General features: G+C 53.5%; 1 protein-coding gene across 2 annotated transcripts in view; it reads left to right on the plus strand.

Moving 5' to 3' along the window:
• MVB12B (multivesicular body subunit 12B) overlaps nt 1-13,510 on the plus strand; it is a 155,552-nt gene that overhangs the window by 119,957 nt on the left and 22,085 nt on the right. For both annotated transcript variants that reach the window (XM_090274733.1, XM_090274735.1), the window contains exon 8: nt 12,039-12,094. In XM_090274733.1, the coding sequence (XP_090130859.1) occupies nt 12,039-12,094 (56 nt within the window). The remainder of the gene's footprint in view (nt 1-12,038; nt 12,095-13,510) is intronic.

The following is a 13,510-nucleotide window of genomic DNA, read 5'->3' on the forward strand; positions in this document are numbered from 1 at the left end:
TAACAAGTTGAACTTGGGGCTTTGAACCACAATGACACGCATCCCATTAAGGGCGTCTTGGATCCTTCTCAGGGCAGTGGTATTGAGAGTTAAAATGCAGGCCAGGGTACTGGAGAGGATGAAAAACAATTTCATAAACACAGGGTAATATTTTACAGGGAGAAAGCCAGAGTGTCACATCTCTGTGCCCACACGGAGTTCAGTGTTAAAAGTTCCCCGGCAGCGGCCATTTCAAGATACACTTGATCGGTGATGATTTCAGGGAACAATTATACAGATTTTCATAATCACCGTTAATCTTTGCATATTTTTCAAGATAATTACAGCAATTATTACTTAGATTTCTCCTTTATATGCCCATTGTGGAAAGGAACAAGTGCTTATTATACTGGATAGTTCAAAGAACCTTGGATTAAAATCCTTTGTCATCTCTGTGCTTATTATTTCAGCTCGTGTTGCCTCTGAAAGTTCATCAGCTCTAGAAATTAGAGTGATATTAGCAGGCTCTATTATTAAATCTTAAGGTTGAGCTTAGAGTGTGGTAAGAGTGGACGGCTGGATTGTTCATGTGTGGGACTGCTGAGCTCAGTTGGAATGACTGTCATGGGGCAGGAGACGCCTGTGACCGGCGCAGTCAGAGGCGGGTGGCAGCCTCACACCTATTTTCCATAATGAACTCACAGAGCGAACTCCACACCAGTATTTAGAGAATATGTTTTTGCGACATGCCCTTTAAACGTTAATATTAAATCTGAAATCTGGGTAATTTGTGGCACCGTACTTCCCATTCACAGCAACGGAGAGGGGGCGGCACCCTCCCTGGTTTTTGCAGATCGGAGTGGGTGTTGGGTCAGACATCGGCTCTGTCTCAAGCTGCCCCCTTTCTGCGCATATCGCCGTGGCCCGGAGCGTGTGTCTGTTGGGGCCCGGTTTTGAAAAGCAATCTGATGCTTTCAAGAGGAGCCATTTGCACAGGGAAACATTTCTTGAAAATTCTGCTGGTTAGAAATGTCCCTGTGTGTGTTTGGTGTATGTCCTCCTGTGCCCCCTCCCAACTGCGGGCCTGAAGCCTGCAGCCTCCTGCCACCCCATACCCTCTGCGGGGCTGTTGGAGCCCGCCCACCGCCCCCTAGTGTAGCTTCCTGGTGGGGAGATACCCAGGCCTTTGGTTCTGAACTGGGAAGTCCAGTAGTTGAGCTTTCTGTAAAGTAAGGAAAACGTAAGACATCGAAAGGGCTTTCTTTCTTCTTCAAATTGTTTGCTTTATTATTCAGGTCTGACCTAGTTCAGATGCACACAGTCTCACGTAAACATAAGTTGGGTTTAGATTGCCAGACTTTCTGTCTTTATTTTCAGGTCCCTCTTTCCTTGGCCTTTAGGTCTGTCACCGTGACTGGTCCTTGGGAGGTGCCTGCCTGGCATTTCCAGGCAGGGTGGAGCCCAGAGTTGGCTCGGGCAGCATTTCCCACAGTGGCCATCCCTCCAGGGCTCATGCCGCACCCCAGCCTGGGCCTCAGCTGCGGCCCTCACCCCGAATTCTCGTATTCACTTGGGGGTGCCCAGGCCCCTGGGAACTTGATCCCACTAATCTAGGTCAAGAGATCTCTGTGCTGTGGTAACAGAATGTCACATTTTGTACCAATTTTAACCTGAGGACAGTCTTTTCAAATCTTTAATGAAACTGATACGTTTGTACCTTTCTACTCTTGTGTGACACTTCAGCCTCCTGCCTGTTAGTCAGGTACATGGGCAGATAAGTCATTGAAAGGTGACTAGTCGGTCATGGAATCAGAAAAAAGGAGCGGGAATGTCCCTTTTTCACAGAGTCCTAAAGACTTCCCATTACAAAACATAGCGTTCTTCTGGACGGTGGCCTTCGTTCGCCTCTTCCTTGCAGGCCCTAGGCCAGCATGGAGCTCGTCACTGGGCGAGGACGTTGGGACATGTGACCAGAGCATGCACTGGGCAAACAGACCACAAACTCCATGAGCGGTAGCTTGGAAGGTATCTCGAAGGGGCAACATTTCAGCCAGTTTCGGGGTTCCTGAGCAGGAACGGGCTCTCCAGGCTGAGCCCCCAGCAAAGAGGGGGTGTATCACTGATAGAATGCATGGCTCAGTCAGAAAAGGGTGCATAGTTTGGGGCATGGGGGAGGGGAGATGAACTGGGCCACAAAACTCAGCTGTGGTCACCCTGTGGGGGTCTGGATGTTGGCGTTTGGATGTCACCCTGTAAACGTCAGGAAACCATTGAAGTGTTTAAGGAAAGGACTGAAGGAGAGAGACCCGCATGTGAAAGCGAACTCCGTAGATCTCTGAGGTGGGCACGTGGTCTTGGCCACGAGTGGTGTGGCCAAGTGATGGTCCAGCTTGGGCTCCTGAGCATCTTCCAGGCCCCTGTCACTTCCATTCACCTTCTCATCCTTCCTGATTGTACTTACCCGCCTCCACCTTCGGATGACTTCTTCGTGTCCTATAGGAAGCTGTTCTCACCTCGCACTTCGTGTGGTGGGAACACATGGGTTTTATCTTTGAGCAAAATGTAGCTGGTCTCTGCCCCAAACCGTTAAGTATTAGGAAGTTTTAAGAAGCATTTCTGTAGCAGAGTGAGAATGTCCTTATTCAAGGACCTGGAGTTTCTTGTGGGTGTAGAGTGTGGGGCAGCCCAGCTCTCTGGACTCCCGCCCTCCCAGCTCCGCAGCTCAGAGACCTACCCCAAGCCAATGGGAGATGGGATTCTGTTCAAAGCTTCTGCTCCCCACCCTCCACTCCCGGCTGCTCTGAAGAAGGGCTGGAGGCCCTCAGATTCCACTCAGGATACTGGAACTCTGGAATGGTAGAGTTGCCCCAAACAATGACGATAGTGGTAGTTATTGGCAGGCATTTTGTGTAGACATGAGGGGACTGAGAAATATGGGGAGGGGGGACCTTCCTAATTACCCATGCCAAATAGAAGCTCAGAGAATATTTGTGGTGTGAAGGCACCTCTGTGTTAAAGGAGATGGCATGTCCTACTGCGTGGCAAATTAACTCCTGATGGGGCAGTGTCCTTCACTTTCTTTTGGGGGCTCTTTTCCAGGGGGCATTAAGCAGCCTGGGCCCACCTGGGGCCTTGCTCCTACCATCAAGCTTGACCTGTACCACCGGAGAGGGCAGATGCCGGGGAGAGCCGTGGTCCAGGATTGCAGTGAGGTCCTCCCAGGCAGGCCTTCCTTCTGCCCCTTCAGAAGCCTTTGGACTGGGACTCACAGCCCCCAGGCTCCATGATTTAACGTGGCTGTGCTTCTGTTTGTATGTAAAAGAAGGCAGCAAAAGAAAAAGGTCTACAGTGTTCCCTCACTTATCCCGGTATTACGTTTCAGACCCCCACCCCACCCCCCGCGAAGTAGGAACCTTACATTTATTCTACACTCTTAAACCTACGTAACTTTAACAACATACGTGTACAGTACCGCAAAATCCCGCCATAGAGCGAAAAATCCGCCATCAATAATTAAATGTAATATTTTTTAAAAATCCTGCGCTACCGTGAGGCTGCGATAAGTGAACCGCGATAGAGAGAGGGACCACTGACTACCTTAGAAAGGCATCGTCCTCTAGTGCAGTCTTAATAATGAGATGATGATGATGACAATTATTGAGTGGTTGTTTGTACCTGGGGCTTCAGGTTTTTATGTAATTGCCACAGCAATGCAGGTATTGTTGTCTCTTCCTTCTACAGTGGAGGAAAGAGAGGCACCGAGAGTAGACGTGTGTCCTGAGTCAAAGGGAGGGGCGGGCAGAGGACCTGATCCGAATTCCTTCCGGGAGGAAGCAGCGGCTGCCTGCTCTGCGAGACTCGGCCGGGACTGCCATGTGGGGAGCACCTGCTGCGGGCCGGGCTGGGCGGGCCTTTCCTCGGCTGCAGGTTCACCCCTCAGCTGCGCTCCAAAGTGGGCATGATTATCCTCCTTTGCCAGATGGAACTCAGAAACTCAGAGGCTGGGTGACTTGTCCAGAGCCCCACGGCCAGCCAGCAGCTGAGCTCACGCCTCTCTGACTCCGGCACCCGCTCCTTCCTCCCCACGGGGCCGCCTCCCATGTGTGGGACTCAGAAGGGTCTCCATGTGCCTGATAAATCACTCCTTTTGGCTTATGAATAACATGGCAAAACAAATTACCTTGGGGATCTAGAAGGAAGTCGTTGGCCTTGTGTAAACTCAATTGGAATGTCACCGAGAAGACAGCTCTGGAGGTGTCTACAAAGACCTTCCAAGGAATATCCCAACAGTGAAATCACCGAGAGCACAGACTAAGCTTGGTGTTTTGGTTTGCAAATGAGTTTTGAGAAATGGCCTTGAGACCTTGAGTTGTTGGCATTTTTCCCATACAAATTGTGACGGACTTTTGAACCACCGCAGAAAGGGGAGAAGAAAGGGCCGTGTTGCTGGATTATTTACAGCTCCAAGCCCCAAGCAGGCCCCACAGAAGTGAAGGCCTCCCACCACCCCAGTGGCGTTTAATTTTATTCTGAGAATGACTACCTGCCAGGAGCACGTTGTTCACCACCATCTCTGCCAGTACCGTACTTCCGAGGGGCCCTGACTCAAGTTCACTTAACACTGCTTGACGACCATAAGCAGATAACAACTGAGATGCTGTAATAGAGTTCTTTTTAAATTTTACATTTTCTACCATGGGATGTTGTGACTCCGACGTGTGTGTTGAAATTAACGCATGTGCTGATTGGAGCTTTTTTTTTTGAAGGGGTTGGCAGCCCTGAGCAACTGTAGGTACCCAAGGCGATGGGGTGGCCCTGGGTCCGGAGCCCTTGGGAGATGGTCAGCGGTGGGTTTCGGTTGAGAGTACAGAAGTCCGAGGGTGTGATTGGAGGGGAAAACCAAGGGACGGTTCTGAGGCATTGCCTTGGCAGGTAAAATTATACTTCTCTTACGAAGGAAGATGCAGGAGCTATAACCCTACCCATTGCCAGGCCAGGTTCCCACAGATTCATGGCAGAGCTGCTTGTGCAAGCGAGAGTCCACATTTGTGTCCCACAAATACAGCGTGCAAATTGGACTGCGTCCCCAGGAAGGGCAAGGCAGGTATTCGGGTCAGTTGGAAAAAAGAGTCAGTACCCTCCCCAACCTTTTCCTTTTTTAAAACAGGGCGGTATTAATACAGGAGCAGATTAGAGCTTTATTTGTTTAAACCTTGCAGATTCTGTAAGCGTTCAGGGTCCTCTGGACTCGCGGTGCCTGGCTGTGAAAAGGACAGTTGAATGAGCTCATTGTTTCCTGGTTTTCTCTTTAATGTATTTTCCAAACACTCCGGTGACAGGCCTGACACGCTGATTTCTGCGTGGTCGCGCTTGAGTTTGGGATTACAGCATTAATAACAGAGTTCCATGCGTCATGCCATCTTTAAGCATGATCGTTGTGATAAAGGGCACATACTTAATTACAGGCCTGCTTAATTACAGCTCTGTGGAAGCTCGTTTGTTTCGGAGAATGCTAATGGTGCCACGGGACCCGAGGCACGTCCTTGCTTTCTTCTGCGGTGGGTGGCTCCCTCAGCATTCGGGTCAGCGTTCTGTTAAAACTGCCACCCAAAAGAAAACCGGAGAAGGAAAAGAAGGAAACACTGTCCTGCCTGGCGTGTGCCTCTCACCTCGGCTCTCCTGTCCAGTTGCACTTCCTTTCGCCGCCCCCACCCCGCCCCCAGCAGCTGCCGGAGAGTGACTGTTTATCCCCACTTCACAGACAGTCGCTAAAGGGCCACACACCTGCCGCCCACTGAGTTGGAGTTAAGGCCCAGGTCTGCGTGCCACCTCAGGCTGGACTTGGGCTACGTGCGTAACTGCTCTGAACCTTGGTTTCCCAAAGTGTAACTTGCAAGTGACCGTGTTGAGGGTTATTTGATGCGGAGCCACTCCCTAGTCTGTGGTCAGTGCACGTGGGTTTCCTTTCCTTCCCTTTCTTTGTAGAATGGGCCAGAGGAGAGGTTGTGTTACCTCTGAGCTTGGGGGAGTCTTTGTAACGTCACTCAGGGAGCCGAGGGGACTGCCGTGTGCCCAGGAATGCCACTCTTGGCACCCATGAGGAGAGGGCAGGCTCTGACCCCGTGTCTGGGTCGTGACCACAGGTTGGCCAGGCCGTGTCTATGTGAGAGTCCTTATGCAAACCCCAGGCTGACTGGGCGGCCCGCTGGGGATGAAAATGGAGCCCCTGATGGCGGCTTCGTGAGAGCAGGGACCTCTCACTCCTGGCTCTATCTCCAGTCCCCCTATCCTGTGTCACTCGGAGCAGAACTCAGCAATAGACAATGCTAGAACAGGATCAGACTAGTTGCTAAGAGTTGTGAAGACAAAATACTGGCTTCGGCTAAGGAAGGGAGGGAGGGAAGAGGGAAGGAAGGAGGGAGGGAAAGAGAGAAGGGAGGAAACATGGCTCCCCCATGAGAAGCCAGGAGGGAGGTGATTTATGAATGCGCTTTTGAAACACATGAAAAACGTGTGCCGTTGATTTTAAGAATTATGTTTGGCAAATCTCTAGATACTTTAAAATATGGAAAGGCTGCCCAGATAAGGAGAGTAGAAATGAATGTTATGGAATTAGAAGGGGATTTAGCGGTCCCAGAGATCAGCTTTGTACCCAACACACAAAACCCCTCCCCAGCTCCCCGACACGTGGCCGCCTGCTGGGCACTCGGCCCGCCTCATCCAGACCTGCAGGGCCTTCCCCACGCCTTCCCCGGAGGAGGACAGCTGTCCCCTCTGAGCCATGCCCCATCTCTCTAGCCCCTCTTGCTCTGACAGCTCTGAGGATACATGCAGACGTTTGGCTGCTGTCACCTTCGAGTGTTCTCTTACTGGGCCAGAGCCCCCACCTTGCCGAACTTCCCGTGTGCCAGGCCCGGCACTGGGCTCTGGGGCCCCAGTGGGGGCAGCGGTGAACAAAATGGACAGGATCGTGCCTTCCTAGAGCATCAGGCCTGGTGGCTTCTTCTCCTTCCCTCACGTGGTCTGGCTTCGGGGCCCTCACCATCCTCAGCCTCTCGGGAAGCTGCCGGATGAGCCTCTGAGAATTCAGTCCTGGCATTGAACTCCAGACAGAGGGAGCGGCCACTGGCTGTGGTGCCAGGGTGGTAGCGCCGTGCCTTACAGCAGCATCGCCCCTGCTTTCCACGTGGTGAATCGCATTACGCACCTGCATACAGATCTGTTTTTGTATCTTCCACATCTCTTTCATTCCATCTAATACAGTAGGTCTTTGGACGTAAAGTATAGGACGTACCACTGACCTTACATCTGTTAAAGTTAGCCCACGATCCCACCTTTTTGAGGTCTTTATTGGATTTCTGTGTTGCCGGTTTATAGACTCTCCTCCCTGACTCCCCATTGGCCACTGTGCACATCTTCACCGAAGTAACTGATAACACCCTGGGCAACTGCCGGAGAGGTCGCTCAAGGTCAGCATCAATCTGTTAATCAGCTAACTTGTACATCCAGTCCAACCAGTTAGGGATTCTCCTGCCCTTAACATTGTCCAGACGTATTTATCTGTCTTATCCACTTGGGTACCATGAGATATTTGTCAAACGCTTTGCTAAAATCCACATCCTTTCAGCCTACCATAACCTGTGACGTATTAGATTTTTTAAATAATTGAAATTTGGGTGGCACATTACCTGTTTAGCAAACTTTCACTGGCTCCTGGGGATCCTGGCCCCCCGTAAGGAGCTCCGCACATGGATGGGAGTGTCTTGTTCCTCCTGAGGGAGCCCCGTTCCCACAGCCGAACCCACAGGATCCCACCCACCTACCTCCTTTCCTCCTGTTTCCTAGAAGAATGTGAAGAGCATCTGACGGAGCCTGTCTTTCTCTCATGAACTCTAAGATACAGTGGTAACTTGTCCCAAATTTCCTCCCTTTGGGGGTTCCCCTAATGACAGCGTGTCTAGCCTTCTGTCTCCAGCCTCCTCAGAAGTGTTTCTGTGAAGAGACTGCCTCCTGAGGGCCAGAAGGTGGACCTTAACTGAACGCCATGATTGCTCACTTGGGGGATTAGCCCTCGCTCAGCCCCAACAGCTGCCCACCATCCTGCAGGCCCTCTAGGTGTGGGAGCAGGACGCCACCCCGGAAGGCGGGTGCACAGGGCCCACTGGGAGGTGTGGCCGTGGACTGTCCCCACTTCCTTTAGTCTCTCTTAGAATGCTGTGTGTGTACATATATGTATACACGTGTGTGTATAGATACACAAAACTATATTGCATGTTCCATAAATGCGATATAAAATAGACATATATGACACATTATACATTTATCTATATAAAACTATATATAATATGCATATGTACATAAAATGCTATTATTGCTAATATCCAAGTTTGACATTATTTTTTTCGGGGTCTTTTTGTTTTTCTCCTCAATTTTTACTTACAGTCTTCCCTGTCCGATCAGCCGAGCTGGGCAAACCACTCTCCCCATCTCGTTGTAACCAGCAAGGCAGGAACATGACAAACAGGCCATGGGGCCGGCAGCCACAGTCCACTAGCCAGTCTTAGGTTCCTGGACCTTTCTTTTCAAAGGCAGGACTGCCTGTTGGAAGAAGGGGTGAAAGCCCGCCCCTGGGGGCCTTACTGAGGGTCTGGGGGATGGGGTGTTCCCTGGAGTGAGGAAAATGCTCTGGAACTCGATGGAGGTGGCGGTCGCTCAACGTTGTGAAGGTGCCAGACGCCCCTGCATCATGTAGTCTGAAACAGTTGGCTTTCTGTTAGGTAAACTTAACCTCAATTGTCAGCATGAACAAACGAAACAAAGCACTCCTCCCTGCTGAGACCTTCTCCATCCCTGGAGGTGGTTCTTCACTTCTGGAAACCCATGGCTTTGTCCCTATCAGCCAGCAGGGGGTGTGACAGGCGGTGACTCACCAGACTTTCAGGGGGTTTGGTACGTGCCCCTGGCTGGAGCAACCTCCGTCACTGTCCCTGCATGGTCACTGAGCCCCTCTGGGGTGCAGAGGAGACCTGCGTGTGGACCACCCAGAGAAGAGACGCGATGCGGGACAAGTACAGGGTCGGGGGAGGGGAGGCCCTCACGGGGTGGCTTCCTGCAGGAGGGGCTCTGGGCAGACCCCAGAAGGATGGCCAGGCGTAAACATAAGGGGGGAAGGGAAGGGGCACTGTGTGAACAGGGACAGTGTGGGCCGCAGGGCCTCATATGCCGGTGAGGACCCCACCTGGGAACTCTCCCATCCTCTTCCCTCTGGAGGTCCAGGTGGGACTGAACCTCGGCTGGGAAGGTGCCTCCTCCCTCCCTCTCTCCCACCCCCGGGCCTCCCAGGGGGGTCATCAGGCCTCTGCAGGCCACCTCACCACCTTTTCAGAACACAGGTCCTCTAAACACATGTTGATACTTAAAAACAGTCAACAGGGGGAGGGAATTTGTCATCATATCTTAACGGAAACCCCCAAACACTAAGAAGGTCTTTAAAACGCCAGAGGCAGAACACCTAGAGGGGGGCTGGTGGGTTCTCAGCGGCGTGGGCTGTGCTGAGAGGCGCCCCCCAGGAGAGCAGTGGGCATGCCTCCTGAGCACAGAGCCACGGGGCGTGCCGGGGCCTGACCCAGGCCCTGCCGTCCGTCTCAGAGGCAGAGAGCAGCCGGGGGGCAGGCTGTGTGCAGATACGTGTGCGGAGAGCAGAGGGACGCGGCCACAGCAGGTGACAGCAGCGGGCTTTGGCACTTTGAAGGAGGGTAAGGAAGGCTGCGGCCTCTAGCGCTTGACTTGGAGTGGCCAGGCGGGAGCAGCACCGTGATGGCAGGTGGGAAGTCCCCAGAAAAGCAGGGTTGGGGAGGCGGCGATAGCGGGTCTGCATGCGGACTGTCGGCACGCGTCGGCTCTTCCTGGGCCACAGGCCTGATCCAAAGAGCTCAGAAAAGGGCCACTGCGGGGCTTGGGGAGGGCGTGATAATGGTTGTCAAAACCTTGAAGGGCCTGGTGTGGGAGAAGCAGATTTGTATTCAGAAACTCCATTTATACCTAATGGACTTTGGAGTCCCTGCTTGCTGCCTGGGTGACCTCGGCAGACCTCGGCCTCTCTGAGCCTCTGATCCCCGATCTGTGGAGTGATCAGAAATGTGAGTGCCACATGCCCGCCTTTCTCCGTGGCATAGGGAAGGGGTAGGAAGTCAGTGCCCTGTGGGGTAAGTCCACGTGGGCAGGCAGAGGCAAGGCTGGAAGGAAGCATGGCCTCCTCTTGGATCTTGATTGGGGCCTGGTCCTGCCCTCTCCAGCAGGCACGGTGGCTTGGTCACCGATTTCCCAGCTGTAAATGAGCAGGCATGCATAGGTGCTTGGCTCTCACTGGTATGTTTGATGGTGACACAGTGTGTCAGGCTATGTGGGGCTTTTCTCCTCCTTTCTGGGGCAGCGTGGCACTGTTTGCAGCTGGCTGCAGGGCCCCCTGTGATGGGAGACTGCAAGTGTCTCTGTTCCGGACAGTGGCCACGCTTTGGACAGCAGAAGGGGGTGGGGGTGTTGTCCAGGGCAGCTGCTGGGGCCAGATGCGCCGGTTCTTTTTCTTCAGACTTACCAGAGAAAGTTTCTTTGTTTTTTCTTTCCTGAAATAAATTATGAATGTAGTTTAAAGTGAGCCATTTGGTTCATTTGGCCGATCAGAGAGGATTTGTCCCAAATTTATTTTCCTTCCTTTCTTTTATTTCCTTTTCTACGGCTTTGCTTCTTTCTGCATCTGTGACTCTTCTTTCTTAGACCTGAGAAAAATGGTCTGCTGCTTATATACCAGAGAGGTCCCCATTTCAGATACTGAGGGAAGCAAAGAACCCTTTTCCCAGGAAACTGACTCTCCATGGCTTTTGTTCCGTTTCTTCATTTCTTCCTAAAACCACAATTAACCAGAAGACCCATCTATCCTCAGGGTGAGGCCCCCATGCCATCTGCTGGGCTACAGGTCTTGGCCCAAATGGCTGGAACCAGTGTGGGGACTGAGGGGAGCCTGGCCTCAGCCTATCCCCGACTCTGCGGGGACCTGACAGAGAAGCCAGTCCCAAGGACTATCCAGGGCTGCTGAGCCTTCACACCGGGCACGCCCCTCGAGCGGTCCTGTCAGACCTGGCCTGTCACCGTGCCAAGGTTTCTGGCACTAATGTGGATTCAGTCCTTCTCTGATGTTGTGATTCACAAAGTGCACTTGTCCTGGGAGAGGACACGCCAGTGGAGGCAGCGCCGGGTTGTGGCTTTCTCCGTGTGCCTCTGATGGCTTTGGCTGGGGACACCGTGGGTAGAGGGCTGTGGAAAGGGGATGGACCATTGACGTACACACACACACACACACACACACACACATACACAGCGCACATTTGGAGACCCACTCTTACCGTTCCTGTGGCGTCCTTGGAGACCAAGCAGGCTCGCGAGCCTTGCAGGACTGGGGCCAAGTTCACAGAGGTGGCCGTGTGGCCCCACACCTGCTCTGCCAGGCCTGTACGCACTGCCAGCTCACACACGCCTTTCCCACGGGCCACTGGTCCTCTTTGAAACGTAACTTAAGAAGCCCATTCAAAGCCAGGGCCAGGATTCAAACCTGGTCTGCCTGACCAAAATTGCCCTTTCCTCCAACCTAGACATTTCCCGTGAGCCTGACAGCTCAGCGAGAGAATGTCTAACACGCCTCCTGTGGCTCTGTCCCCTCTCAGCCTCATGCACCTCTGCCCCGCCAAGCGCCCTCAGGGGCTCCTACTGCTCACAGACAGAGGCCCGGCTCCTAGGGTGGATGCTGGGCCCTTCTCTGCTCCCACAGCTCTTGTCTACACAACTGCTTGCTCTTCAGGGTTGTGCGGAGCGTCTGCCTCCCACACTAGGTGTGTGTCCCAGGAGCAGGGAGGGCACCTGTGCGCACGTCCCCCTAAGCCCCACTCACCTGCGTACAGGTGGTTGGCTCCAGCCGCCCGCTGGCTTGTTCTGTCTATGTTTACATCTCAATTCTGAACATGGATGGTGTCTACAATGCCATTTTCTCTTTTTTTCTTCTTTTGCAGCAATGGATGGTGTGCCTTTTATGATCTCAGAGAAGTTTTCTTGTGTTCCGGAAAGTGTAAGTTTCATGCATGGTTTCCCTTCCCTTTCACCACCCCCAGCCTGAGCGCCCCCTGCCCCATGGCATGCAGGGCTCTCCTGGTGGCCCCCGCACCCCTGCCTCCTTGAGAGTCACCTCTGCAGGCGTTTTCCTCCCGGCCTGGCGGAAGCACCCTGCGCCACCAACAGGCTGCCCGAGAGCTGGGAGTGGGCCGAGGCCCCTCTGAGCCCCTTCAGCCAAGGCTGCCCATGGTAGGCCCTTGAGAATGAACGAAAGAAGAGGGAGTGAGAGAGACTCGCAAACTCAGGTGCAGCCGAGGCTTTTTGTTTCCAATGTGATGGTTAATTGGACGGAACTTCGCTTGGTGTCCAAGTTCAGCTTCATTTTTGTTCTTTATTTAACAACGGTGGTGTCCTCCAGGAGGGAGGCTGCCTCGTTTTTGCCATTTTAATTGCTGCATTCTGCAGTCACCATGTTCTCTGCTTTAACTCGGAGGCTAACATAGGGCTGGGCTGGCCCTGCTGTGCAGTGTCTCACTGCGGAGGGTCTCCCGCAGCGGTGGGTCCCCCCTCACCACTGGCCAGCATTGGCACTGTGATACACAGAGCAAACCCAACCCCCAGCCGGCCCCCAAGCTGATGGGGCCCAAAGGCCAGAGCTCAGACCCTGAGAGGGGCCACCATATGGGCATTGGGTGGCTGTGGGCAGGGGCTGCAGGCCCCGCCGGGCACCCCTGGAGTCCCCTCTCAGATGGTGCCTGCCCCCCACCCCACCCCCGATGGCAATGGCCCTCCCTCAGCTAGGCAGCCGGGCCCACGCTGGCTCGATAGACGTGTTTCTGGGGCGTTTTATCCTTTCTGAAGAAGTTTGCTTTGAGCAGCTCATAAACGTGAAGGCCCTGGTTTGGGCACCAGCTAAAGAATCCTTCAGTGTTTTCCTTGGATCCAGCTTAAAGCCACCCGGCTTGCGATTTGACCTGCTCCACAGTTTCCATTTTCATGAAATATAATAGGCCTCCTCTGAACCCTTCTGGTAAGCAGCTTAATCTTGAAAAATGCTCCTGACGTGACACGCGGAGCATGAGTAACTCCAGCCGACTCCACTTGGCCGCGTTGCCATGGAGACGCTGGCGCCTCTCCCGCCTGCCCCCTCGGAGAGGCTGCTCTGTCCTGCGCACCAGCTCCAGTCGGGAAAGTTTAGTGGGGCCGTGAGAGCCTAATGATACAACAGCTGGACCGCTGCTGGATCCCGGGCGCGCGGGCAGGCGCCCCGCTCTCGCGCCGCTCGGGCTGGCAGCAGGTGAGAGCCAGACCGTTTCCTGGCTACTGGCCGCGCAGCCCCGGGAGCCGAGTGCCTAATGCGGTGGCCCTGTCCCAAGTTCGCCCTCGCTAATGTGCCGCTACCAGGGCGCTGCCGACTCAGCAAGTGCTCAAG

The sequence above is a fragment of the Furipterus horrens genome, unplaced genomic scaffold (assembly GCF_987537825.1).
Source record: "Furipterus horrens unplaced genomic scaffold, mFurHor1.1.pri manual_scaffold_4, whole genome shotgun sequence".
Classification (NCBI taxonomy): domain Eukaryota; kingdom Metazoa; phylum Chordata; class Mammalia; order Chiroptera; family Furipteridae; genus Furipterus; species Furipterus horrens.